General features: G+C 42.9%; 4 protein-coding genes across 9 annotated transcripts; 2 read left to right on the top strand and 2 right to left on the bottom strand.

The window, feature by feature from the left end:
- Positions 1 to 1,706: 1,706 nt before the first annotated feature.
- On the top strand, positions 1,707 to 9,392 carry LOC117849211 (uncharacterized). Of its 3 annotated transcripts, none has more exons than XM_034730790.2 (10): positions 1,707 to 1,933; positions 2,030 to 2,144; positions 3,524 to 3,596; positions 4,878 to 4,973; positions 5,780 to 6,235; positions 6,363 to 6,484; positions 6,615 to 6,705; positions 6,846 to 6,972; positions 7,057 to 7,130; positions 8,772 to 9,392. In XM_034730790.2, the coding sequence occupies exons 5-10, from the start codon at positions 5,946 to 5,948 to the stop codon at positions 9,232 to 9,234; spliced, it is 1,167 nt and encodes a 388-aa protein (XP_034586681.1). In that variant the 5' UTR covers positions 1,707 to 1,933; positions 2,030 to 2,144; positions 3,524 to 3,596; positions 4,878 to 4,973; positions 5,780 to 5,945; the 3' UTR covers positions 9,235 to 9,392. The 3 variants fall into 3 exon arrangements, with proteins under 3 accessions (XP_034586681.1, XP_034586675.1, XP_034586684.1); XM_034730784.2 differs by having other exon boundaries at positions 1,707 to 1,925; XM_034730793.2 differs by lacking the exons at positions 1,707 to 1,933; positions 2,030 to 2,144; positions 3,524 to 3,596 and adding an exon at positions 4,517 to 4,783.
- A 3,708-nt stretch (positions 9,393 to 13,100) lies between these two features.
- LOC117846521 (UTP--glucose-1-phosphate uridylyltransferase) lies at positions 13,101 to 17,174 on the top strand. The gene is made up of 21 exons (XM_034727727.2): positions 13,101 to 13,258; positions 13,382 to 13,429; positions 13,552 to 13,643; positions 13,753 to 13,843; positions 13,997 to 14,057; positions 14,161 to 14,238; positions 14,311 to 14,361; positions 14,455 to 14,528; positions 14,633 to 14,705; positions 14,797 to 14,854; positions 14,951 to 14,997; positions 15,079 to 15,144; positions 15,304 to 15,336; positions 15,442 to 15,494; positions 15,570 to 15,645; positions 15,751 to 15,807; positions 15,886 to 15,969; positions 16,049 to 16,147; positions 16,248 to 16,352; positions 16,605 to 16,676; positions 16,963 to 17,174. The coding sequence occupies exons 1-21, from the start codon at positions 13,200 to 13,202 to the stop codon at positions 16,987 to 16,989; spliced, it is 1,404 nt and encodes a 467-aa protein (XP_034583618.1). The 5' UTR covers positions 13,101 to 13,199; the 3' UTR covers positions 16,990 to 17,174.
- LOC117846531 (peptidyl-prolyl cis-trans isomerase FKBP18, chloroplastic) lies at positions 14,377 to 18,706 on the bottom strand. 3 transcript variants are annotated; one of them, XM_034727755.2, is made up of 6 exons: positions 18,373 to 18,706; positions 18,106 to 18,179; positions 17,938 to 18,024; positions 17,692 to 17,841; positions 17,525 to 17,584; positions 14,377 to 14,787 (listed from the first exon to the last, which is right to left on the bottom strand). In XM_034727755.2, exons 1-6 carry the CDS (start codon positions 18,668 to 18,670, stop codon positions 14,758 to 14,760), a joined length of 699 nt encoding a protein of 232 aa, XP_034583646.1. In that variant the 5' UTR covers positions 18,671 to 18,706; the 3' UTR covers positions 14,377 to 14,757. The 3 variants fall into 3 exon arrangements, with proteins under 3 accessions (XP_034583646.1, XP_034583630.1, XP_034583638.1); XM_034727739.2 differs by lacking the exon at positions 14,377 to 14,787 and adding an exon at positions 17,092 to 17,436 and having other exon boundaries at positions 18,373 to 18,703; XM_034727747.2 differs by lacking the exon at positions 14,377 to 14,787 and adding an exon at positions 17,092 to 17,436 and having other exon boundaries at positions 18,106 to 18,176; positions 18,373 to 18,701.
- A 287-nt stretch (positions 18,707 to 18,993) lies between these two features.
- LOC117846504 (glutamate receptor 3.1) lies at positions 18,994 to 24,402 on the bottom strand. Of its 2 annotated transcripts, XM_034727716.2 has the most exons (8): positions 24,239 to 24,402; positions 23,586 to 23,803; positions 22,674 to 22,991; positions 21,219 to 22,567; positions 20,848 to 21,125; positions 20,453 to 20,484; positions 19,957 to 20,363; positions 18,994 to 19,682 (listed from the first exon to the last, which is right to left on the bottom strand). In XM_034727716.2, exons 3-8 carry the CDS (start codon positions 22,936 to 22,938, stop codon positions 19,209 to 19,211), a joined length of 2,805 nt encoding a protein of 934 aa, XP_034583607.1. In that variant the 5' UTR covers positions 22,939 to 22,991; positions 23,586 to 23,803; positions 24,239 to 24,402; the 3' UTR covers positions 18,994 to 19,208. The 2 variants fall into 2 exon arrangements, with proteins under 2 accessions (XP_034583607.1, XP_034583600.1); XM_034727709.2 differs by lacking the exon at positions 23,586 to 23,803.
- Between the last annotated feature and the right edge of the window lie 753 nt (positions 24,403 to 25,155).

Below are 25,155 nucleotides of genomic sequence, written 5' to 3' on the forward strand. Positions count from 1 at the left end.
CTCCTGAATGTGCATAGGTAATCAAATGCAGCAATGGCTGGTGTGTATATAGTGAGAAAACATGCATAGCGATTGCGTCAGTTTGGTCTTTGGCGAGAAGCTATACACTAGTGTCATATAAAAAACACAGGTGGCAACTCATATAGAAACCATGAAGCAAGCATTACCTTTAACATAAGTTAATCGATCACACACTGAATACATAGATAGCATTGGATGAAGCACCAGACATCATGGTCCAACGATCTATGCGAACAAGTAGTGGCGAAAGTCTTGCCATGTGCCCAAGTCTCTCTCTCTCACACACACACACAATACATAGTGGCTAAAACGTTTTGCCATATCATAATTAAATAGACATGAATGATGTAGAACTTGGGTAACATTTAGTTTTCAGCTGATGATGCGCATTATATTAGGCAGCAGCATGCTCCTGCTTCTTCTGTTGACGCAAGCGGTCACCTCTTCCTCCAGTTTGTTCAGCTTGGCTTCAATACCAGAAGAGGTCTTGATAAGCCAAGCAACGATGCAGAGACTATACACTCTGGTCACCTTTTTCCGGAAGGTTTAGTGCCCAGAACCTGCACACAAGAATACTTGCACTCACCTTTCCAACTGTCCCCTCAAGATTTTAGTCAGGAAGAACATGGGTTGTGTCCTTCCAGTTGCACTCCCATCAGAAAACATGCGGCGGTAACCTTGAATTTTGCAGACAAATAATTAGGGGATTTGCTGAGTAATTAGGGCACCACCACCAACGACGGCGGCAGCGCTGGAGTCCCGTCTTACACATGATAAACACACAAAAAAAAAAGCCACCGGCGACGTCTACTTCACCGACTCTAGCACCACCTACGCGCGCGCGCAACACGCAGATCATGATCCACCGCGACACGACGGGGCGGGCTGCTCAGGTACGACGCGCGGGCCAAGCGCGTCGCCGTGCTCAAGGCCGGCCTGCCGTACCCAACGGCGTCACGCTGAGCGCCGACCGGACGCACGTCGTGGTGGCGCACACGGGGCCGTGCCAGGCGTTTAGCTACTGGCCGGATCAGAGGGGGCCAAGGCTGGCCGCTACGAGCTCCTCGCCGACCTGCCGGGCTACGCGGACAACGTCAGGCGAGACACCAAAGGAGGCTACTGGTTCGCGCTCAACAGGGAGAAGATCAACGCGACGGCTCCGGAGCACCTCGTCGGCGTCCGGGTCAACAGGCAACAGCAAGGGCGCGGAGCAAGAGGTGATGACGGCGCCCAAGGGCGTCACGCTTAGCGACATCGCAGAGAAGGATGGCAAGTTATGGCTGGGATCAGTGGAACTCGACCATGTCGGCCTAGTTAATTTTAAATAATTAGTTCTTTATAGGTTAAGGTTAGATAATTATTACTCCCTCCGTTTCCAAATTATAAGTTATTCCAAGAGTCAAACCATTTTATATTTTACCAAAACTATAGAGAGGATCATAAAGGTCTATGGCACAAAATAGATACATACTATGAAAATATATTTAAGAAGAAACTAAGGGCCTGTTTGTTTCATTGGAATTGGCTGGAATTGGAATTAATTTCCAAAGTCATCTTGTTTGGCTGCTCCCGGAATTGGAAAGAGGGATTCCTCATGAATCCAATCTATCTACCGCACATTCCGGACCCTAAAAAGAGGAAATCGTTTCCTCGGTCCCGACCGGACTCTTTCCCCCCGCGCGCGCCGCCCCGACTCCTTCCTCCACTTCTCCGCGTGCGCCGCCGCCCACTTCCTCCGCCGCCCCCTCCTCCACTTCTCCGCCGCCCCCTCCTCCACTTCCTCCGCCGGCCCCCTCCTCCGCTGCCCCCTCCTCCGTCGACCCCCTCCAGAGCCGGCACAGAGTGCGCCGCCCGTGCCGGTCCTCCGCGCGAGCAGCTTCTCGCCGGCGACCACACGCCACGCGGTGAGCCGGTGCTCCTTCCCCCTCTCCCTCCCTCTCTTCCTCGTCGACATACACAGCAATTTCTCTCCTAACCCTAACCCTTGACTCGATTTGTTCTTTTTTAGAGGCTGTAGACAGATCTGAGGGAAGGGAAGCATAGGGACGGGAGGAGGAGGAGCTCGGCAGCTATCCATTTTACTCACTGGAAGATCGACGTGCACCACCAATACTCCTGCCTTGGTGAGTCCTGCAGATCTAAGTTTTAAGCTTGCTAGTTTTAAGCATGAACTGCTAATTAGTTGTCTATCAAAAGTTTTAAGCTTGCTAGTTTCTACTTTCAGTAGAATGGAGATATGTACTAGATTTGTGTAAACCATAGCTCTGTACATGTGTTTCTACTGTTTTATAATTCCTGTTTTGATGATAACAAGTCTCATTCAGCATGGTGATTTATGTTCACTAATGTATGTGCTGCAGTAGATCTGTATAACCATGCTTTCTGGGCTTCTGGCAGAATTAGTGCAAAAGAGGCCATCACAGTAGTATAATTAGTCAAGCTTTTTCTTAGAGCATGCAGGAAGGTCTTCCTATTATTAATTAACTCAAACTTTTAGATAATATAAACAAGTTTGGATGAGAAATGCAAAATTATCAATTTTATAATTTGAAAATTGTCACCACTCATCTGCTTCATCTCCTATTTCCATATTAGTAAATAAAATACTAATGTGGTCAGCTTACTATGGTCAGATCTTTTGCTGCTGCTTGTTTGCTTGACAGTGATGTAATGTATGGTTTTTAGGCTCAGAGATAGGTTCTCAAATGTTTAGCATAGCGGCATCTGGCCTAAGAGTTGCTAGTAGTTTGTGCCTTACTGATGATTCTTGGTTGTTATGTTCCTACTCTATTTTGGCATACTAATGTGGTAACAGGAGGTTATTGAAATGGACTAATGAAGAAAATCACTGATCCAGAACCTGTGACAGATCTAAAGAACTAAATTAAAAGAACTCTGTTTTGCTATGTGGCAATGTATTATTGTAAGCTGATGAGTGGAAGAACTCTTACTTTGTTTCTGGTCAAATAAAGTAAGTTATATCTGTGAGCAAAAAAAGACTAACTGGACTAATATTAAGTAGAGGAATTCCTGCAATTTACTAAAATGGTTAGAATTTAAAAACTGATGTGGTTGCATATATTGTCTTAAATTTTTGTGCCATTGAGTATTGATGGGTGTATATAATTCAAGTAATGACTGTCTGATGTTGCTGCGTCTATATGACTAGCCTCTTCTCATTTTTCTTTTCAAATGCAATTGGTTCCTATCTAACGCTTGATGCTAAATCTTCATGGTTGCTGACTGGATGAACGTGGTCTTAAGAGATGTCAGCAAGGGTTCATGCATATGCATAGCTTCTAATGCTCCTTTTTTTTGCCCGTTCCATGAACCAATGTTTGCCTTGGATAAAAAATAACTGTTTTATCACCATTTACATGTGCCTGTTAATATTGGATGTGCTGTTTGCCTTGGATGTGCTGTTTGCCTAGGTTCAATTATTCATTTAATGTTACTTAAGGCCAATTATTTCACTGTCTCAGATTCTTTTCTCTTTTGTTAGCTATTGGTTAAGGCGTTGCTGGGCGGCTTCAAGAAGGGTGCAAGGAACTGATATGCTGAGGCACTGATACATTGTAAGTTCAAAGATTAGCGAGTGGATTTAAACGATGCTGCATAGTGCATACACTATACACTGTTATGCTTTCATTGAACTTGGATAGTTGTAATAGAACATGGAGGGTGGGATGAGTAGTACTAGTATACATGAGCTGCATATGCAGAATTTTGAGTGCCAGCAACAGTCCAATGTATTTTCAACATTTGCAATTGATCCTCTTGTACAATTGCACCAGCTCCTTGCTCCATCGATGCCGTGCCTCTTCTCTTCACCTCAAATGTACTGGTTGTGCTTCATGTGCCAACTGTTTGCCCTTTTAAATTTGCCAACATGGTGATATGCTTTGTAATCAGGCAGTGACAAGCTGATGACATTGAATAAAAACTATTTTGTACACCTGGTGCCTATCCCCAATGTTTTGTAGGAATATATGCCATTTTAGTGCAAACCTGGAGCATCTCCTAGAGTGAAATTAGGTTAGGCATTGGGGCGCTCCAGAGTTCAGACTATTTGCCAGTATTATTTTTGTTAACTGATTAAACTGTAACACATGAAGTTACTAATTATCCAAAATGTTAACTGATTATTTGCCTGTATCATTTTTACTGACTATTTTCTAGCAGATAGTTAGCCTTTATTGCGTTCAGTGAATAATTAGATGTACGATCAATGTAGCCTGTATGTTAGCATAGAGAATCTTACAGTAGGTAGCATATTCTGTTATTCCCATGATTTCCTGGAGACCTGGACTGTTTGACACTTAGACCGCATAGCTTGACCCATATAAATTTTATTACTAGATAAAGCACTTGCCTCTTGCTGGACCCCCATTACTTTGGTGTTGCTCTGGTTATTGGCAAGGCTAGCAGCAGCCATGAGCTGTCTTGAATCATGCATATTCTGAAACTTCGCAATAGTTTTAGAATAACTATTCAGGCTCTCTGCATATGAACACAGAAAATATTAGAACTGCAGTACAGGTAAATGGGGGGACTAGGAAGTGACGGTAAGCAGTTATTACTAGATAAAACTGAAGACACTGTTAGGTAAAATGTGCACGATCATCGTACCTTTCGGACCAAGATTGTTCTTGTGGCTGAACTCAATCAAGTCCTTCATGTGATTCACCACCTCCGATATCTGAACAATCTTGTATTTACCGTGCCAAAAGAGCACTACAGAAATGGATGTCAAGTACTGAAGGTGAAATAGGCTCACTAACATGTTACAGATGGTTTGTGTGGGAGTAGTTCACCAATGCTTGATGATTGATCCACTTCCCCATTTCTTGTTTCAGATAAATGGCTATCATCAGCTTGAATATCAGAGTGTTCCTGAGGCTGTTTACTCTTATCTGAACTTTCCTTTGCAGCGTCACCAGATCCTGACCCAGGTATCACCCTATGTATACTTTGCAGGTTCAATTATTCATTTAATGTTACTTAAGGACATTTTGATAGTGTAGTCTGGTACATTTTGATTCTGCAATATATAACTGGACAGAAACAAGCATGGATAGTGCATTCTGTTTTTTGGACCTGTTGAGTGCATTCTGTTTTTTGGACCTTGAACCTTGTTGAGTGCATTGATTTGCACAAGTAGCCAAGTAGAGAACATTGACTGCTGACCTCTCTAGAAAAAAAATATATGTTAACTGAGAATCTGAAATCCTTGTTTTTTAACACAAGAAGTTACTGATTATCCAAAATAGTGTAGCATTTTGATGATAAATTAAAATATTCCTTTTTGCATATGTGCTTTAGATGCCTGACAACAACATAGACTTGGTTAATACAAGCATGGAGCAAATGAGAGAGATGAGTAGGAAAAAGAGAAAAAGGGTGGCTGCTTTATTTGTTTCTGCTGTCATGAGCATGATTGTGCACTGGTATCAGCGTAAGAGACCTAGACATATTGTTGATCCGAATGAAGTGGCTGAGAGAGATGTAGCTACACGCAAACAAATGCTAAGAAATCTGTACCAAGGATCAAATGTCTATTGCTATGATAGTTTGCGCCTAACTAAGAGATTGTATGGGTTTGAGAGTTCCTTCTTTTCTGAAGAAGGAAAAAACTTTTACGTATCCCTCGTGTCAGCACCATAGGATTCCAGGGGCGGACCCAGTACAGGCCCAGTGGCGACACGAACCGCCACTTAAAGTCTAAATTTTCAGTAGAATCTGACCCATTTTCTTGTAGCTCCGAAGGCCCATTACTTAGCAGGGCGCCACTCATGTTTTGGGCTGGGTCTGCGGGCACGACCGGCTAGGGTTTTGTTTGCAAACCCCAATCCGATCCCCACCACCACGCAGCCGCAGCCGCCGCCGCCGGCGAGGGGCGACCGCGGGGCGCGGTTGCCGAAGTGATGGCGAACCGCACGGACCCCCTCGCGAAGAGCATCCACGGGACGAACCCGCAGAACCTGGTGGAGAAGATTGTGCGCTCCAAGATCTACCAGAGCACCTACTGGAAGGAGCAGTGCTTCGGCCTCACCGCCGAGACGTTGGTCGACAAGGCTATGGAGCTCGACCACACCGGCGGGACCTACGGCGGCAACCGCAAGCCCACCCCGTTCCTCTGCCTCGCGCTCAAGATGCTGCAGATCCAGCCCGACAAGGACATCGTCGTCGAGTTCATCAAGAACGAGGATTACAAGTACGCCTTTCTTTCTGTCTGCCGATTTCTAATTGGTTCCATTCTTTTCCTGCCCCCCCCCCCCTCAACGGCTTGGCAGTTCCTTTCTGTCAAATTGACACGGCATTGATGTTGCTTTTCTCGGTAGGTATGTTCGCGTTCTGGGGGCCTTCTACCTGCGCCTCACCGGCACCGTTGCTGATGTCTACCAGTATCTGGAGCCACTCTACAACGACTACCGCAAGCTCAGGCATAAGCTCAGCGATGGACGTATGCACCTGCTTTTCCCCAATTTAAATTCCTCAAAACTCATTTGTTTTTGCACTGGTAACTGTAATTAAACTTGGGGTGAATATTTGGGCTTGCATTTATTTACAAAGGTATTCATTTTTCATTTCAGAGTTTGCACTTACCCATGTTGATGAGTTCATCGATGAGTTGCTGACCAAGGACTACTCCTGTGATACAGCCCTCCCCCGTATTCAGAAAAGGTTTGTTTTAGTCCAAATGTTCAGTGAGCCTCTGAGGTGCTCTAAAAATCGTTTTCTGCTTGCTCATATCTTCAAAAAAAAAAAAATCTCTAGCGTTCAGTTTCATCTCATGAGTGGACTTTTGTGGATTGTTTGATCAGATGGGTTCTTGAAGCGTCTGGAACTCTAGAACCAAGAAGAAGTGCACTTGAGGATGATTTTGAGGAAGAAGAGGAAGACAAGGAGGAACAACCTATGGAAATTGACCAGCCTAATGGCCATGAGAAGGTTGACACACTTTTCAATTCAATCTGCAGTGACTCTACCAAATTTTAACTTGGTATGCTGAATTCATTTTTATCATCTTTTCAGGATAATCATCGTGGAAGAAGCCCTGCAAGGGACCGGGACCGGGACCGGGACCGGAAACACGAAAGGCATCACAGGTATGCTGCTCTCTATGAACTGCACTCATATTTTGGTTTGTTATTGAATTATTCTGACTGTTTCTTGGCCTGCTAATTAGTGTCTAGTATCAATATTGCTTGTGTGAAAATAATGTATCAGAGTAAAAAAGATGAGTTCACTAAACTCAAGCTGTTAGCACTCTTTTGATTGTGTGATGTGATCTCTTAAATTTCAAGCCAACAACGTTGTAAAATGCCTTTTGACTGGTTAATGAACCTGAAGTCCATTCCTTTTTACTAATCATGAGAGCCATTCTGCTTAAGTCATACTTTTTGGTCACGTGTCTAGTGAGCGCATGCATGTTTTGTCTTTGTTATTGATAGCTCCAAAATAAAATACCATGCCTTACTGTCATTATAGAACATACAGCAGTTTTGTTTTGCAGAACTCTGTTCTTACTGATATCCTGTTGGCATTCAGTGTATATTATCTGTGTTCTGGCTAACTGCAGAGTAAAAACTCATTAAATTTTGTCCTAACGCCTATACGGCAGATAGCGTTGAATATGATGTCTTGGACCAGCTTAATAAAATAATGTTCTAAGTTCTGACGATTGATAAAAATATCATTTTTTTTAATTTCTAGTCTAGATGCCTTTGATTTTTATTCTTGATACCATATACTGGAAGCTGTTGCTGTATCATTGCAGTTTTCATATCAGTGTTACTGCCATGGCATGTTAATATCAAGAGCCATTGGTAGGTAAACTGCTTCCTAGAGTGAAAATTGTGGCTCTGCCAGGTTTCTCTGCACTGATAGTGTGCAGTGAGAAGTATGATGGGCCAAACAGATAGAAAGTCATAAATAGCTTGGAATTTAACATCTTCATATCATTTCACTTGTTTTAGTTTACATTGAAGTCCGTAGCATAATTTTCTTTTCTTTTGTTTCTGCATATTTTCTGGCTGCTTTGGCTGACACATTTCAGGTTTTCACAATAACTTGCTTGCTTTCATGAAAGTTTAATGTGTAACATATGTTTGGTTTCTGTGAACTACTTAAATACTTCTGTTTTCTTTATTAGAAGTGTATAGGTTCTGATGTACTTGTCATATGTTGATCAGCCAAATGATCATTATATCAAATCTTGTTTGCTTTCAGTAAACCAAGGGTGTAACTGGGATAAAAGAAATGTTAATGATTTTGTATTAGCATTTTGCAAACACTGTTTCTGGTATTGTAACGTAAAAATTGTAACTTAAAAGTTTGGGGAAGGCTGGATTTTTTATCAAGTAAATTTTTTTACTAAAAACAGACCTATTCAGTCCAAAGTATTTCATCAGGTGTGGATAAGTAATGGATAGAAGAACAAAAGGTTGTTGAAACTGAAATGTGATATTAAATTGGAACACTGTGGCCAGTATGGTACTGTGTCTTGCTAATGAGTAATACAGTATGATACTTGTTCCATTTGATTGCCATGCAAGTCAATTTGGTTATTTTTACTGTACCTCCATAGGTGTATCATGATGACTACTCATCTCTTTTTGGCCATGGGGATTTGTCTTTAGTAAAACATTTGACTTGAGAATTTTGCTCCCTTGTGATTGCAGTGACTTGATGTTTGTTGATTTAACCGCCTTTAGGTAATAACTGCTGCACTTCTATCTCTGCTACAGGGACCGAGATCATGATAGAGATCGGGATTACGATAGGGACTATGGGAGAGGACGGGACAGAGACCGAGATAGAGATCGTGAAAGGGACAGAAACAGGGATAGGGATCGCGACCGTCACCGTCTGCGAGACGATGACTACAGCCGAGACAGGGACCGAGACCGTGAGAGGGATGGTAGGGAAAGGGAACGCCGGGACAGAGACCGTGGCAGGCACAGGAGCCGCTCAAGGAGCAGGGATCGGCGAGACAGAGACCGTGAAGATGGAGAGTACCGCAGGAGGCGTGATCGTGGCAGTGTGAGTCCTCGAGGACGTGGTGAGGATGGCGCCACAAGGGAGGAACCGAAGAGGAAGAAGGAAAAGAAAGAGAAGAAGGGAGAACGAAATGCTCCGGATCCAAATGATCCTGAGATCATAGAAATGAACAAGCTCCGGGCCTCACTAGGGTTGAAACCGCTGAAGTAGATTTCTTGCTGTAGTGTATTAATACGAAGCTTGTCAGCTGTGATAGTTTGAACTGGAAATGCTGAGCTGTGGATATGCATCCAACATTTTTTTCTGGCTTCCTCAGCTTCGTGTAGTTACCTATTAATTTTAATGTAACGATATCATTTGATTGTTTAGTTGTCCATTGCGATGCATGTTTCGATTGTGACTGCTTAAGCATGAAGGAAAGCAGCAACCGTGCACGTTATGCTGCGCTAGTCTGCTGAACATTATTCTCATACCGTGCATATTAATGTAATCCTTAAGTAAATAACCGTGCGCATTAATGGAACCCTTCCTTAGGTTCGTTACATGTAAAGTAGGGTTTCTCTGGAGCAAACATAAGACTTGTTTTATCAACAATATTTCTCTGCTTATCTCATCTTTCAACCACTATAGATAGAGGACCCCAACTCAATCAGCACTAATGGCATAAGGCTGTCCCAACTACCAAGCGAAGCTTCTGCATTGTCTCAAAGCAACTGCTGGGGTATACAGGGTTGTAAATCTCCAAATACTTGCACTCACCTTTCCAACTGTCCCCTGAAGATTTTAGTCAGGAAGAACATGGGTTCGTGGCCTCCCACCTGTGTCCTTCCAGTTGCACTCCCATCAGAAAACATGCGGCGGTAACCCTGAATTTTTTTTCGTGAATACGTAGGAGAGCTGCGTATCTTTGTATTAAGAAGAAAAAAGTTTTGTACATCGCGGACCTATCCGGTGCACGCACACGGGTTTAGGGATGTTTTAGCTTACATTACACCACCGCAACGACAACACAAATGGCACAGAAAGGCCGAAATCAGAAATGCTGATCTAAAACACCTGATGGTATCGGCCAGCCTATGATAGACAAATAATTAGGGGATTTGCTGATTAATTAGGGCACCACCACCACCGACGGCGGCAGCGCTGGAGTCCCGTCTTACACATGATAAACACACAAAAAAGGCCACCGGCGACGTCTACTTCACCGACTCCAGCACCACCTACGCGCGCGCGCAACACGCAGATCATGATCCACCGCGGCACGACGGGGCGGGCTGCTCAGGTACGACGCGCGGGCCAAGCGCGTCGCCGTGCTCAAGGCCGGCCTGCCGTACCCCAACGGCGTCGCGCTGAGCGCCGACCGGACGCATGTCGTGGTGGCGCACACGGGGCCGTGCCAGGCGTTTAGCTACTGGCCGGATCAGAGGGGGCCAAGGCTGGCCGCTACGAGCTCCTTGCCGACCTGCCGGGCTACGCGGACAACGTCAGGCGAGACACCAAAGGAGGCTACTGGTTCGCGCTCAACAGGGAGAAGATCAACGCGACGGCTCCGGAGCACCTCGTCGGCGTCCGGGTCAACAGGCAACAGCAAGGGCGCGGAGCAAGAGGTGATGACGGCGCCCAAGGGCGTCACGCTTAGCGACATCGCAGAGAAGGATGGCAAGTTATGGCTGGGATCAGTGGAACTCGACCATGTCGGCCTAGTTAATTTTAAATAATTAGTTCTTTATAGGTTAAGGTTAGATAATTATTACTCCCTCCATTTCCAAATTATAAGTTATTCCAAGAGTCAAACCATTTTATGTTTGACCAAAACTATAGAGAGGATCATAAAGGTCTATGGCACAAAATAGATACATACTATGAAAATATATTTAAGAAGAAACTAATGATATTTATTTGGTATCATCATTGTGTAAATTTAGTCAAACTTGAAATGCTTTGACTCTCCAAGAAAATTGAAATGACTTATAATTTGGAACAGAGAGTAGTGGTTAAGAACTAATGCTATATGCATTAGGCAAGGTTTGCTTTGGTTTTACAGAATTTTAGTTGCGATTTTTGGGTCAGTCGAATGCAGCTATAGCTTGTCTTATTTTGTCATCCATATTTAAATTGGATTTTTTCATAGGAGTTGTAGGTATCTTTTGGTTGCGTATTGACTTTCTTCTAGCGAATTACTTCCGAACGTCAAGGTATATATACGTGCTACGCAAAGAAGTCACTAAGATTAATTACGGAGATTGTATGGGCTTGAGAGTTCCTTCTTTTCTGAAGAAGGAAAAAACTTTTACGTATCCCTCGTGTCAGGACCATAGGATTCCAGGGGCGGACCCAGTACAGGCCCAGTGGCGACACGAACCGCCACTTAAAGTCTAAATTTTCAGTAGAATCTGACCCATTTTCTTGTAGCTCCGAAGGCCCATTACTTAGCAGGGCGCCACTCATGTTTTGGGCTGGGTCTGCCCCTGCAGGACTCTAAACCGAACAAGAATTTTTATCTCGCCTCCACAGAGCTTCTCCCTAGCTAATGACCAATACTCCCTCCGATCTTATTTAGATGTCGGATTCTCCTTTGGTACACACCAAGGTGATGGTACTTTTGGGCGCGCTTGGCAGTTTTGCCGAGCACTATGTTGCCTCGCACAGCAAGGAGAGAGTTTATAATTGATGTTTGGTTCTTCAGCAAGAATGTACGGGGCTTGTGTAGGCAAGATTTTCGTTGCCACCGTGAGAGTCTCGTGGGCTAGCAAGCTCCTCATGGCTTGCGCCAATACAACAAAGCAAGGGTAGGCTTGGTGTTTGGGAAACACCTCCTAAAGTTTAGAACATGTCACATCGGATGTTTGGATACTAATTAGAAGTATTAAATATAGTTTAATTACAAAACTAATTGCATAGATGGAGTCTAATTTGCGAGACGAATCTATTAAGTCTAATTAGTCCATGATTTGACAATGTGGTGCTACAGTAACCAGTTGCTAATGATGGATTAATTAGGCTTAATAGATTTGTCTCGCGAATTAGTATAGGGGTTCTGCAGTTAGTTTTATAATTAGCTCATGTTTAGTCCTCCTAATTAGCGTCTGAACATCCGATGTGACACTCCTAAAGTTTAGTAACTTGTATCCAAACACCCCATTAACTTGCTTGGGGAACCAAGCAGCCCTTTCTCTCCCATGAGTTACGGTGCGTTTGACAGAGCTTTCAGAGCTGATTCTAGCAGGAGCTCTGTTAAACAGTTTTTCAGAGAGAAGTGATTATCTGCTAATTCTGTGGAGTGATTTTCTAAAATGAACTAAGAGGTTGGAAGCTGAAAAAAGTAGTTTCTCCTGATTCTATGAGGTGATTCTCCATCCTGATTTTAAGAGTTTATGCTAGAGAATCAAAGAGAATCACTTTCAGTCACTTCTCTTAAAGAATCTGCTCCCATAAAAAATCAACATTATGCTAGTGCTTGGACACTTGCAGTAGCTAGCACCCCTTGCATGGCACCCCTTGCATGGCTGCATGCAGACTAAAGTCTAGCGAGTAGTACTACTCCACCGTGCATGCGAGCACAAATGCGACATCCTTTTCTGACGATTTGCAAAAATGAGGCACGACATATAAATAAAACTGGAGGAAGTATGCAATAAACCTTGATCTGGGCAACTGCTGCTGCACCAAAAAGAAAAAAAAAACAACTGCAGCTCCAACAAAGTGTCGGCACTTGCACTTTGGAACATATGGAAAACATAACTAAACCACATGTGTTCTGAATCTGATGATTCTCATGGTCGCCTATCACATGTCAAGATGATTGATGAACACTTGCCATCTCTCCGGATCCAATCCTGATCGGTGATTAAACTAGTACAAAAATAACTAAACAAATATAAAAATTCCAGCTCACTATTTTTTCTTTAGAAAATAAAAAAGGCATTTAGAAAACAAAAGTTGAATTAATATTAATGAAAGGAGATAAATAAAGAGAAAAAATTGTGCTTCCTCCGCGGGTGACGGCCGGCGCAGCGACGGGTCTCCTGTCTTGCATGCAGCGTTAACGCCGCGACGCCCCCCTTTTTGGTTGGTTCGTCGTCCCACCATCGCTCTGCCTATAATAATCGACACCATCCTCTCTCTTTTCCCAGATCCATTTCTCGGAGTACGCACCCATCCACACGCATCTTGCAATGGCGGACGAGAAGCTTGCCAAGCTGCGGGAAGCCGTCGCCGGCCTCGGTCAGATCAGGTGATAGTACCTCCCGTCGCGCTTTCACTTTCAGCAGATCACTCATGACTGATGTCTGATGAGATCTTGATCTTTTCTTCCCTGCCATTGCTGCATCTTCCTAATGTGTTCTTTGGTCTGCAGCGAGAATGAGAAGTCCGGCTTCCTCAGCCTCGTCGCCCGCTACCTTAGGTAAGTAGTAACATAGTAACACTATCCATCGGCCCATCGTCATGATCTAGAAAAATGTCGAATCGTTTCGGCATCGTTCTGACCGCGTCTGCGTTTGATCGTGCCGGCAAACTAAATTAAAGCGGCGATGAGGAGCTCATCGAGTGGGCCAAGATCCACACGCCCACCGACGAGGTGGTGGTGCCGTACGACGCCCTGGAGTCCCCACCTGAAGGTGCCGACTGCATCAGACAGCTCGAATCCTTACAACTATTCTTCAGCGTAATCCTGAACCTGATTCTTGGAAATGTGAATACCTGACTGATTTGTTTGAGTAAATGCAGACATCGAGGCCACCAAGAAGCTGCTTGACAAGCTCGCCGTGCTGAAGCTCAACGGCGGCCTGGGAACGACCATGGGATGCACAGGGCCCAAGTAAGTTGCATGGCGGATGTATCAATTCATTTCAGGAAAGCATTTTTCTTTCTCTGAATTGCTGATTGGAGCAGTAGCATCTTAACATGTCTGATTCAGCAGCATTCTTTTATGAAGCTGTCTGTAACATGTTGTCTGAAATTAACATTGCAGGTCGGTTATCGAAGTGCGCAACGGATTTACTTTCCTCGACCTGATTGTTATCCAGATCGAGGTGGGTTACAAAATCATGATCTATGCAGCGTCCCGTCAAACTTCACCACCTGATCTTGTATCTTTCGCATGGCGACACTCAATGATGTCATTTCTTTTTTCAGTCACTCAACAAGAAGTACGGCAGCAATGTGCCACTGCTTCTGATGAACTCCTTCAACACCCATGAAGACACCTTGAAGGTAAGTTCTCTTCACAAGTTATATCCTCTTCATATTCAATATCAAAAGCTAACAGGTATGCTTGTCCTACAGATTGTTGAGAAATACGCAAATTCGAGCATTGAGATCCACACATTCAACCAGGTACGCCAGGCAAAATTTTGTTGGTGTTGGATAATTGTAGTGTTACTCCAAAAATATACTAAGCTGACTATAATACAATTTTTATCATTACAGAGCCAGTACCCTCGTGTGGTAGCTGACGAGTTCTTGCCATGGCCTTCCAAGGGCAAGACCGATAAGGATGGCTGGTAAGCCATTGCCATATATAGTTCAATCAGGACATTCATGACATGGCCCATGAACACAAGTACCAATATTGAACACCTTTGCATTATAATAATAAAAAATTCAGGTACCCTCCTGGACATGGTGATATCTTCCCATCACTGATGAACAGTGGAAAGCTCGATTTACTACTCTCACAGGTCTGCATCAATCTGGAGTGTGTCCTTAGCTCCCATTGTTCATCCATACCTTTCATGTGTTAACATTCCTTCTTTTTGGACCCTGTTGCAGGGAAAAGAGTATGTGTTCATTGCAAACTCGGATAACTTGGGTGCTATTGTTGACATGAGTATCCTTATGTAAATTAGCATCATTATATTAACTTTACAAGTTTTCTGGTTAATAAAGAGCATGCTACTTTGCAATGTACTTAACTGGTGAATAGAGATACTGAACCATTTGATCCACAAGCAGAATGAATATTGTATGGAGGTATGTAATTTCCTGATATCTGATGAAGCAGATTGATTACTTAAAGTTGGCTGGTAAAGAAGTTCTACAACCTCTTTTCAGGTCACCCCGAAAACTTTGGCTGATGTAAAAGGTGGCACACTGATCTCATACGAAGGAAGGGTTCAGGTAAACTTGTCTTGTGCTAGCAGAGTACCAGATCAAGAATTTCGTCCTCATATGATGTTCTAGATTGCAAATACTCTGTGCATAAATAGATGTTCTCAGACTTAACGCATTTTTTTTTCTGGATTTTCATCGGTGTCATAGTTTTCTTTCTGTTTGCAGCTTCTGGAGATTGCACAAGTTCCTGATGCACATGTAAGTCAGAAGATAGCATAGCACATTCGAAATAATTAAGTACAGCAACAATCAAGTAATTGTGGAGCTTTTTCTGACATTGCTTCCAAAAACTTCTGAACATAGGTGAATGAGTTCAAATCAATTGAGAAATTCAAGATATTCAACACGAATAATCTGTAAGATCGTAGTTTTAATTTTATTTTTTGAAAGAAAATTACAAGATTTTCTGATACTATTGCTGGTTTTGGCAGATGGGTGAACTTGAAGGCTATCAAACGCCTTGTTGAAGCTGATGCACTCAAAATGGAGATCATCCCGAATCCTAAGGTAAAAATCCATGCTACCAGGGTTACTTCATGAACTTTATAACCAGTGTCCGATATGATTTGTGAAGAATATAAATATGATTACAATGGACAAATGTAATTTCAGGAAGTTGAAGGCGTGAAAGTTCTTCAGCTGGAAACAGCAGCTGGTGCAGCAATCAGGGTACTACCAAAATACTATATATGCATCGCCACATTTATCTTACAACTAAAGATAATAAACAATATTTTGTTGGACCAGTTCTTTGACCATGCAATCGGTATCAATGTTCCAAGGTCCCGGTTCCTACCGGTCAAGGCAACATCAGATTTGCAGCTAGTGCAGGTTTGTAAATATGCTGAATAAAAGTACGCAGATAATGCTCTTCCTCACAATCTAACTGAAAAGATTTTTTGCCTTCTAGTCTGATCTATACACCTTGGTTGATGGCTTCGTCACACGCAATTCAGTGAGAACAAATCCATCAAATCCCTCAATTGAGTTGGGTCCTGAGTTCAAGAAGGTCAAGCTCTAGCATTAATTCCTCATAGAAATAAATTCTAACATTAAGTTGTAAGGTCCAAATGCAGATAAGATGGTTTTCTTTCTTCACATAATGACAGGTTGGGAGTTTCCTTAGTCGCTTCAAGTCAATCCCTAGCATTGTTGAGCTTGACAGCTTAAAGGTTTCTGGTGATGTTTGGTTTGGTTTTGGCATCGTGCTGAAGGTACATCTTCCTAATAAGTTGTGGATCATCTTCCTTCATTCGCACAAATGGCATGTATTTATTCGAAGACTATATTTATCATGCTACATTTTATAATTGGTGGACAAACTTTATGTGGACAATTTGCAGAACCCCTTTCCTTTTTTTTGAAAAGCACCCCTTCGCATGTTGTTGCTATGACCTTTTTTGTGAAGATGCATACCTTACAGTGCTAAAGCCTTGGGAGTAATGACACTTCTCTGTAATTTTTAGGGGCAAGTGACCATTACAGCAAAACCTGGTGTCAAGCTAGAAATCCCAGATGGAACGGTGATTGAGAACAAGGTATATTTTCTCAAGAGGCACACTCTTGTTGATGTCTCACGAATTTTGCAGTTTTAAAGAAAACAGATACCTTAGTTTTTCTCTGCTTAATGTTTATCAGCATTTATATTACCTTGTCACATGCTTATGCTAGTTAGAATTCATAGATGATATTTTAGCATTTCACTTCTGAAAAGAAAGGAAGTAACAAAAAACTTGAAATGACAGGTTGTCATATCTCGATGAAAATCAAGCTGATAGCGCAATTGATGTTTTTAACAGCATGGTATTTATTCTTTTATTTTAGGATATCAATGGCCCTGATGACCTTTAAATGAGCAACCGTTGAACAAGCTGCATTCACCAAGTGGCAGATCGTTGTTCACTGTTTTCCTGTAGATCTGAAGAGGCTCCATGACACTGTGGAGAATATTCATTGCCCAATTTTGCTTCAATATAATCATTAAACAATCACATGTATTTTACATACTTTTTGAGAGAAATATTTTACATACTTTAGTTCTGATTCTTGTCCTTTTTTTTGTGGGCTGGTACAAAAGATCTTATCCCAGCAACTACCATCTCAGCATGAATCTAATCATAGCATTTCTTATCAACATGGACTTGAAATGTCAGTAAATTATTTAATCCATTCCTCTGAAATTCGGCACTGTCCATAAGTACATTAATTTTCCCCATCAATTGCAAACAAAAACAGTCATTTTTCTGCAGGAGTGATCACTTCCAATAGCTCTATATCCAGTTCAAAAGGAGAATCAGGCTGTACCAAAGCATGGAATCAAACAATTCTACTTCAGTGCATGAATGAGCTAATCAAGTTAGGAATTTGATAAACTAAAAAAAATTACCGGTATCTCACTCATCCCCCTTTTCCCGTATCCGAGCTCCGGAGGGACAATTACTCTCCTCTGCATGACCAATAGCATATAGGATAACAGAGATAGGGTCAGTAAGATAGTTGAGGTGAAAGACTGAATTCTTTGCCTTCACTTGTGCTAGTTGTCCTTGTGCATACCTTTCCCCCTACTTTCATCCCTTCAGTTATCGTGTACATGGCGGCTGGAGGCTTTGGTGCTGCTTGCGCTGAATATAGCCCATTGGCATTGTCTGTGAAGTCCCGCTTTCGTTCTTTCCCAGGCGGTGACCCAACAATGAACTCATAAGGCTACTAGAAGAAGACACACAAACATCTTAATTCTAATTGCCCTAGAGCAGGAGTACCCTTGATAGCACACAGATCAGGAGCAGTTTGCCACATCACCTGCGCGATACTTCTGTTCCCTGCTAGAAGCTTGGACTCGCGGCTTGACACTGCGGTGATACCACGGTATATGCAGTCGAAATGAACCTTCAGAGTTCAGAGTTTCAGTTAAGAAGGATGTGGCTGCAGGTGCTTAGAACAGCAGAAGTGGAAGGTTAAAGGTTTTACCTGCACGGCTGAACCTTTCTCAGCAGTTGGACCCTTCCCTTCAATAAGATCGTAGTACTTGAGTCCATCAGCTGCTACCAAAAGCTACCAGATCAAATTGCTTGGAGAGCACAAAATGGGGTTCAATTAGGCAATTGTTAGCAAGCTTCAGCATTCAGCAAGGCTGTAGCTTTGCAAACATGTGCAGCACAGATAGGGATGCAAGCGGCGCAGGCTTCATAGATGCAGAAACAGAAACTAAACCAACAGCGCAAGGAAGCGACTTACGTGCAGTGAGATAATCCTCCGGCGGCACTACAATGCGTCCCCTCCTCGCGGCGAGCGAAGGCGGCGGCGGCGAGACGGCGGTCAAGAAACCGGCGGAGAGGAGCTGCACGGCTGCCCGCCGCCGGGAGACGGCGCTGGGGAGGCAAGTCTCCCTCGAAGGATGGGAAGTAGCAGACGAGGGGAGCCGGAGGCGGTGGAAGGTTCTAGAAGGCAGGGCAGAGGCAGCCATGGCGGAGTGATTGGAGGGGCCGAAATGGCGCGCGCACAACTGCCACGTCATCATCACCATCATATCCATAAGCAGGCAGCTCCTGGTGGTCGGATGGGGTATCAGGAATATCCCATTCCCCACTTGTTTATTTATTTTGAAACCAACGTTTCCCATCATTTATAGTAGTTTCCTTTTCTTATTCCATTATTTTTAAACTTTCATTTCTTCATTTTCCATGTCCTACTATTATATAGCTTGAAAATTTCAGTGTCCAATTCTTAGTGAAAACTTCAGCATTTGCAATCTATTCTGATTTGAAGCATAAGCAAAGACTCTGCTTGCCAAATCAATTCAAGGGCAGCCAGAAGATACATTACAAAGCAAGATAAGAGAAATACGAAAGAACAAAATGAAAAAGAAATATATTCCATTCATAATACCATTCACAAGGGTTGCCTCTGTACAATTTTGCAGTTGCCAAACTCAGACGATTTGCTATTGCTAGGGTGCTAAAAACCGACCAATACAATTCGCTACCGCAGCCTTTGGCTCTAATTTCGTATATAAGAACCGTGTAAATTGGCCCAAAGATGATGTATCTCAGGTCCAAACGTATGCACAGGCACTAGCTCTCTATATGAACGACACCTCCATTTCTGATTGGCCTCACCGGCCTTTCTATGTCAACATTACTGGTAGGCGTTGTTGGCATTGAACTTCCTGAGAGACACAAGGATCGCTTTTGCTTTGGTGGCTCCCTGTCATCGACAAATGAGAAGAATCTTTTGAGGCTGCGCTTCGATTTCGATGACCCTCCCTCTGCAGAGATAGATTCCGGCGGTTCATGTCTCAGATACCGGCGTAGCATGATGCCGAAGTAAATGAGCAGTGCGAGGACACATGCTGCACCACAAATGAGGAATAGGCCCATGAAACTCTCAAGGCGGAGCTGGTTTGAGTCCACAAACTCGGTGTTGTCAGCTGAGCAATCGCTTGTCCTGAGCCACTTGTCGTGGATCCGCTGCAGTTCCCCGTTCTCCGACAGTGTTAGGATTGCGGTGGACAGGTCTACTTGCAGAGGGGAATCCCTTGGAAATGCCTGAAAGAGTGAGGCTTTAAGATGCTATGCTTGAATGAATGAAACAAAGTGATCTACACTTTAGATATTAGACTTCTGCTGCAAACAAGTGCAAGAAAGGCTCCATAATCTTAGTGTGTGGGGGCTAACAGCTGTGTGAACAGTAGATGGAACTCTTGTAGTTAATACTGTAAGGTTATTGTAGATAATCTTGTAAGGAATTATCAAATTTATTTCTCTTTATATTCCTAGAATAGAATATGTTTCAAGTGAACATAAAGTTCAATGTACTTACAAAGCCCCATCCTCTACTGGTGAAATCTGAGCCAGCTACAGCAATCTTGCAGTAAGTTGACAAAAACAGCTCAACATAGGGGCGCTCATCAACAATGGCCATAACACCTCCTCTCTTAGGGCCTTGCTTGAGGTTTTCAGCATATTCATCAGGAGAACCTAGAGCTTTTAGCCTTGACCGTGAGATGTTGAGTTCCTTGACCATGTATTCTTCTGCAAAAGAACCAACTTGGAAACCAATAGGATAATCACTATTTTTCAGGTCATCAAGTCCTCTTATAGAAGTATCAAGTTGTTGCACAGTTAGGATGGAAGTAAGACTTGCAGTATAGCTGGATTGAATGATCAAAACAACAAATAGCCATATGATCAAAACACCACGTCCTAAGGTGCTCATAGTGTTTTCTCCTGGTAAAAGAATTAAAGATGGAGGTGACACATAAGAACAGAAGGTCGGTTGCACTGAAAGATAGAACAGGAAAGGCTAGTTTACTCACTATGTGCGAAAAATAGAGTTGAAAAGCTGAACCTGCAGAGAATAAAACAGATCATAAGCACTCATTTCATAGGAAAGAATGAAGCCATCAAAAAGCATTTAGCAATACGTGTCAAGTACTTTGACAGACAAAACTAACAAATAGAGGATAATACATCATAATATCACGTGAAAATAGATTATGCAAATGCAGACATCTTTTCTTGTCAATTGCAGGATTTAAGTTCCTTTTTAATTGCTAGATATTCCATTTGAACAACTCGTCAATGTTGAAAACACAATAAAAAGGCTGCTATAATGTGTACTATGTTGCACAGGAATGTTGGAAAACTTAACCTTTGTAAGTGAAATGAACAGATGTACGCAAGTGAAAAAGGGTGCAATTCAGCTCCTTACCAAACAATAGTTATTAGTTGTTGTCGTGGTGAGCCACGGAATTCATCATTGATTCGATGCTCAAGAACCCAAATAACCACACCCACAACAAGAAAAGACAACCCTGTAACACACCACATCCCCAATGTAAATGGCTGCAAGAAAGCCCAGGAATTTGTTATATGCTTTTTGACCGGAGCCAAGATAACTAGGCCTGACTCAATAAAGGGCTGAGTGAAATCAAGGGTTTGAGTTCTGCTCATTGTAATTGCAATGTCCCCTATTGCTGCATCAAACTCCTGCAGGATAAGGTAACTCTGCTCATTCATTATCACGTGAAGAAATGTGCAGGAGGAAAAACCACGACAAAAAAATTGCTTGTCCATACTTACATTGTCCACAACCTTCTGTATAAGTTGATTATAATGAGGATTTTCATTACCACTGCCAAAAGGTTCAAACCTGTATGTAACTGGATAAGGAAGTAAAGACAATGCTTGAGTAAAGACATCGATGCAATAGCCCGTCATTTTCCCAGTAGCGTTATCTAGGGTGACAAATGCTTTGAAGCTATGTCTGTTGGGGACGCCGATTATCAACTCCTTGGCATTAGAAGGAAAGACCCAACCTCGAGGTTTGTGCGCAGTCTCCCCAGGCCAAATTACATCATAGAGATGTTGATTGGCAAGAGAAGTATTAGGAGGCTTCGAATATAGGTCTTCTGGAAGGACGGTCGATAGCAATCTTGTATAATTTGACCAAAAACCAATGGTACGCACGCCATTTCCAATTATGCTTATGATGTCATAGGCAGGATGAATGAGTTCCCCCTGAGCATTAAATTGCACTTGACCAGACGCCCCAGTGAAGTTCACCTGTCTAATCTTACCCAGTAATCTTTTTCCCATGTCAAAAACACTCATGGCTTCAAGGTGAAGACTTCCCCCAGTTTCATCATGCAACCTTGAGTCATTTGTAAAGGAAATCCTTCCACCATCATCAAAGAAGGCATCCAAGGCCCGAGCTACTGCCCACACACTATCATAAACATAAAAACCATAAGCACTTAGGCGAAGATTACTGTGGTTGTATTTCTTGCTTAAGCTCCTCCACTTGGACATCAAATTACTCTTCATCTTTGACTCAGGGATGTGTGGACGTACAGTCAAAACACCTTGCATGGCATTTATAGTTTCAGCAGGGACTGATGAATTAGCATCAAGATAAGAAGAAAGCCAATCAGTTGCAATCCATACATAGCCATTGCCCATCATGTTTAGTCCATTTGCAAGTGATAGAAGTTTGAGACCGGGATCCGCACCAGTATGGAGGATAATAACACGAGACTCCATATTACTAACGGTAACCAACAAATGTAGAAGCTCACTTCTCCTAGCATTGGAGGGAAACCCAACCTTGTAGGAAATTTTGCAGCGCCTAGCAGTAAGTTCATCATCCAAAGCAGCAATGCCATTTCGACCATAATCATCATCAATGTATATGGCAGTAACTATCTTCCATTGGTAGTAATCAACAACTGCCGCCACAGCTGCCATTTCGTAGAGATCACTGGGCATAGTCCGTACAAAGAATGGGAACTGGATTGATGATAGAGTTGCATCAGATGCAAAGGACATCAAAGGGACTTGGAGTTCATTTGCGACATACGAAATGATATGAGCAATAGTAGAGCATTGTGGCCCAATGATTGCAATAACATCAGTCTCCATGAACTGCAAAGCTGAAAAAGGGAATACTGTATCATATCCATGAACATAAGTCTAGAATAGAAGCACGCACAATTAAACAGTGCAAAACAAATGGTAGTGGTATTAAAGATGTTCTACCTTCAACCATGCCAAGGAAACCATCATCGCAATTCGTATCCCTCATGTCAACCCGTAACATTGTTCCATTTAGAACTGTCGGATCAGAGTTGATATCCTCCAAGGCCGCACGGATGGCAACCGCTGAAACACCTCCAGTGGTGGAGTTAAACCGAAGAATAGAACCGATACTCACAACTGAAGGCCTTGCAGCTAAGCTATTGTGGATCCCATTAGGGAAGAGGAACAGGGAGAGAAGCAACAACATGAGAAACACTATCTTCATTTTGGCTCAAATTGTTCAAAGGTTGCTATCAATGAGTTTGAAAAGTGGGAATCCTGTCAAGAAAAGAAAATACAGAGACACTGTTATTAGGATGGACATATAGAAATGTGCAAAAGAATCAACATATTGATATTATAAATCAAGAGAAAAAAATCTACGAAAGGAGATCAACAAATGTAGACATGACGGAATCAAATATAGGAATTTATAACAATATGAACAGATAGATTGTAGAATCCAAAGAAAAGCAACTTAGACAGAACAAATAGTGATTATTATTTTGATATCAATAAAAGCTTCCCTTATCGAAAAAAATACTCCCTAAATATATCATGAATGACATATACTCATTTTGGTATAGAACAAAATGTTTTGGGAGGCCGCAATTCATGATATATATTTATACTATTTCTAGGAAGAAGAGAAACATTCAACTAAAAAAAGCTTAAAGTGGGCCTTAGACTCTTCCGGCAAGAATCATCCGGAGCCAACTTTGCTCATATGGCCCTATCCCATAAACCAGATGCGTTTGTGGTCCATTAGTTAATAGTGATAGATAAACGTGTGGCTACCTCACTCACTCCATCTGCTGCAATTTGCACACCCTTTTGCTACGAATGAAAAGAACAAAAGCTGGATGTTCATACCTTGGTACTGTGCAAGGCATAAGAACCAACCAATCAAGATGTCCCTTCTATTCCTTGTGTCGAACAAGCAGACAACAAGAAACAAACACACATCCCACACTAGAAATTTTTTGTCCAAGTCAAAGTGTCAAACAATCAATTTCGGTATTGCTAGGCACGCTTGCCACGAGGTACATTCCATACTAGTATGTTCCAACACAAACTGTCGAGGGTGCTTCCTGCAAAAGTGCAGCAAAGCCTCAATTATCAAGCAACCGAACGAACTAGACACGAGCATCTTCGGACGGCCACTCATGCGATTTGTGCGTGCTTATCAAGTGATGACCAACAGGATGAACCTAAGTGAAGCCTTGTAACGAACTCCTTGCTCCAGCTCCCATCAAACCACAGAAAAAAAGGCCAGGTGCTAATGCTGCCAGGAGTTACTAGTATTGCTGAGGGAGCAACAAAGATCAACAGAGGAACTGCAGGAAAGTAGCCAAAGGACACAACTTTGCTCCGAATCACCTCTGAGAACCCGAGAAATGAGCGGAAATGGCAGCCATTGGTGGTTGGGGACATGGGGATTTGCTCGGCTCCAGCCTCGAGGAATGAAATGTTGAAGAGGATGACGCGGAAACAGCACGAGGAGGTGGAATTGCAAGGGCACTTACGGGTTGGCTGCGGTGCTCCCCCGGAAGAAGAAATCTTGGTCGTCGTCTCCGCGTCGGGACCCTGCTCTGCTTGACTTCTCGTCTCCTCCTCAGGACCCCAGGACCGGGCGGCGCTGGCCTTCCCTGGAGCTCATTTTCTCGGGGTCATTTATTTTGGAGCCTGGCTGTTTATAGGAAGGAGAGGGGGACAGGGGAGGGAGAGGGAGATGGAGATGGAGATTGGGAGATGGCAGGTGGGCCCCACGGGAGCAAATGACCCCCTGTGTGCAGCTGTAGGTGAAACCAGGGGTGGACACGGCGTGCCACGTCATCCGTGAGCCCGTAATGATTGCAATGTGGGCCATCTGTTGAGCTGTCACTGGCATAGTTAACTACTTAACCAAGGGTTTACTTTGCATCCATTATCGGATTAGGTGTGGTTTGACTTGTAGGAGTAGTACCTTTACCGGAGGTTATTGACTTGGATCTACTACTATGTTTTCAGATGATATGCCAATTAAGTAAATCATTTATAAGTATAGTAGCATGGTATTGCTATAAGGTTTGATATAATATTTGGGAAGAAAATGAGTGATATAGCATGCTAGCCTTTGGTCATGTTTGCTGTTTGGGTCAGTTAGAGATTATAATCCAAACAAGTCCACATTTTACAATCTAGCTTTTATAATCTCACAAACTACATGCTCTCAACTGCTAGCAGCTTCTGCACTGGGGATTTAAAAAGCTCCAGTTGATTCAAACGAACTAGATTTTGATTCAGCCTTTACAATTTTGCAATCTACAAGCATATGCTTCTATAATTTCCCGACTAACTCAAACTGTCCCTTGCTAGCTGATTCAAATAGAACCTTTTACTAAACCATGCCCAGCCCATCTTGCTAAACTTACATAAAAGTGTGTTTTTCCTGCTTGCAAAG

This window comes from Setaria viridis, chromosome 1 (assembly GCF_005286985.2).
Source record: "Setaria viridis chromosome 1, Setaria_viridis_v4.0, whole genome shotgun sequence".
NCBI lineage: Eukaryota > Viridiplantae > Streptophyta > Magnoliopsida > Poales > Poaceae > Setaria > Setaria viridis.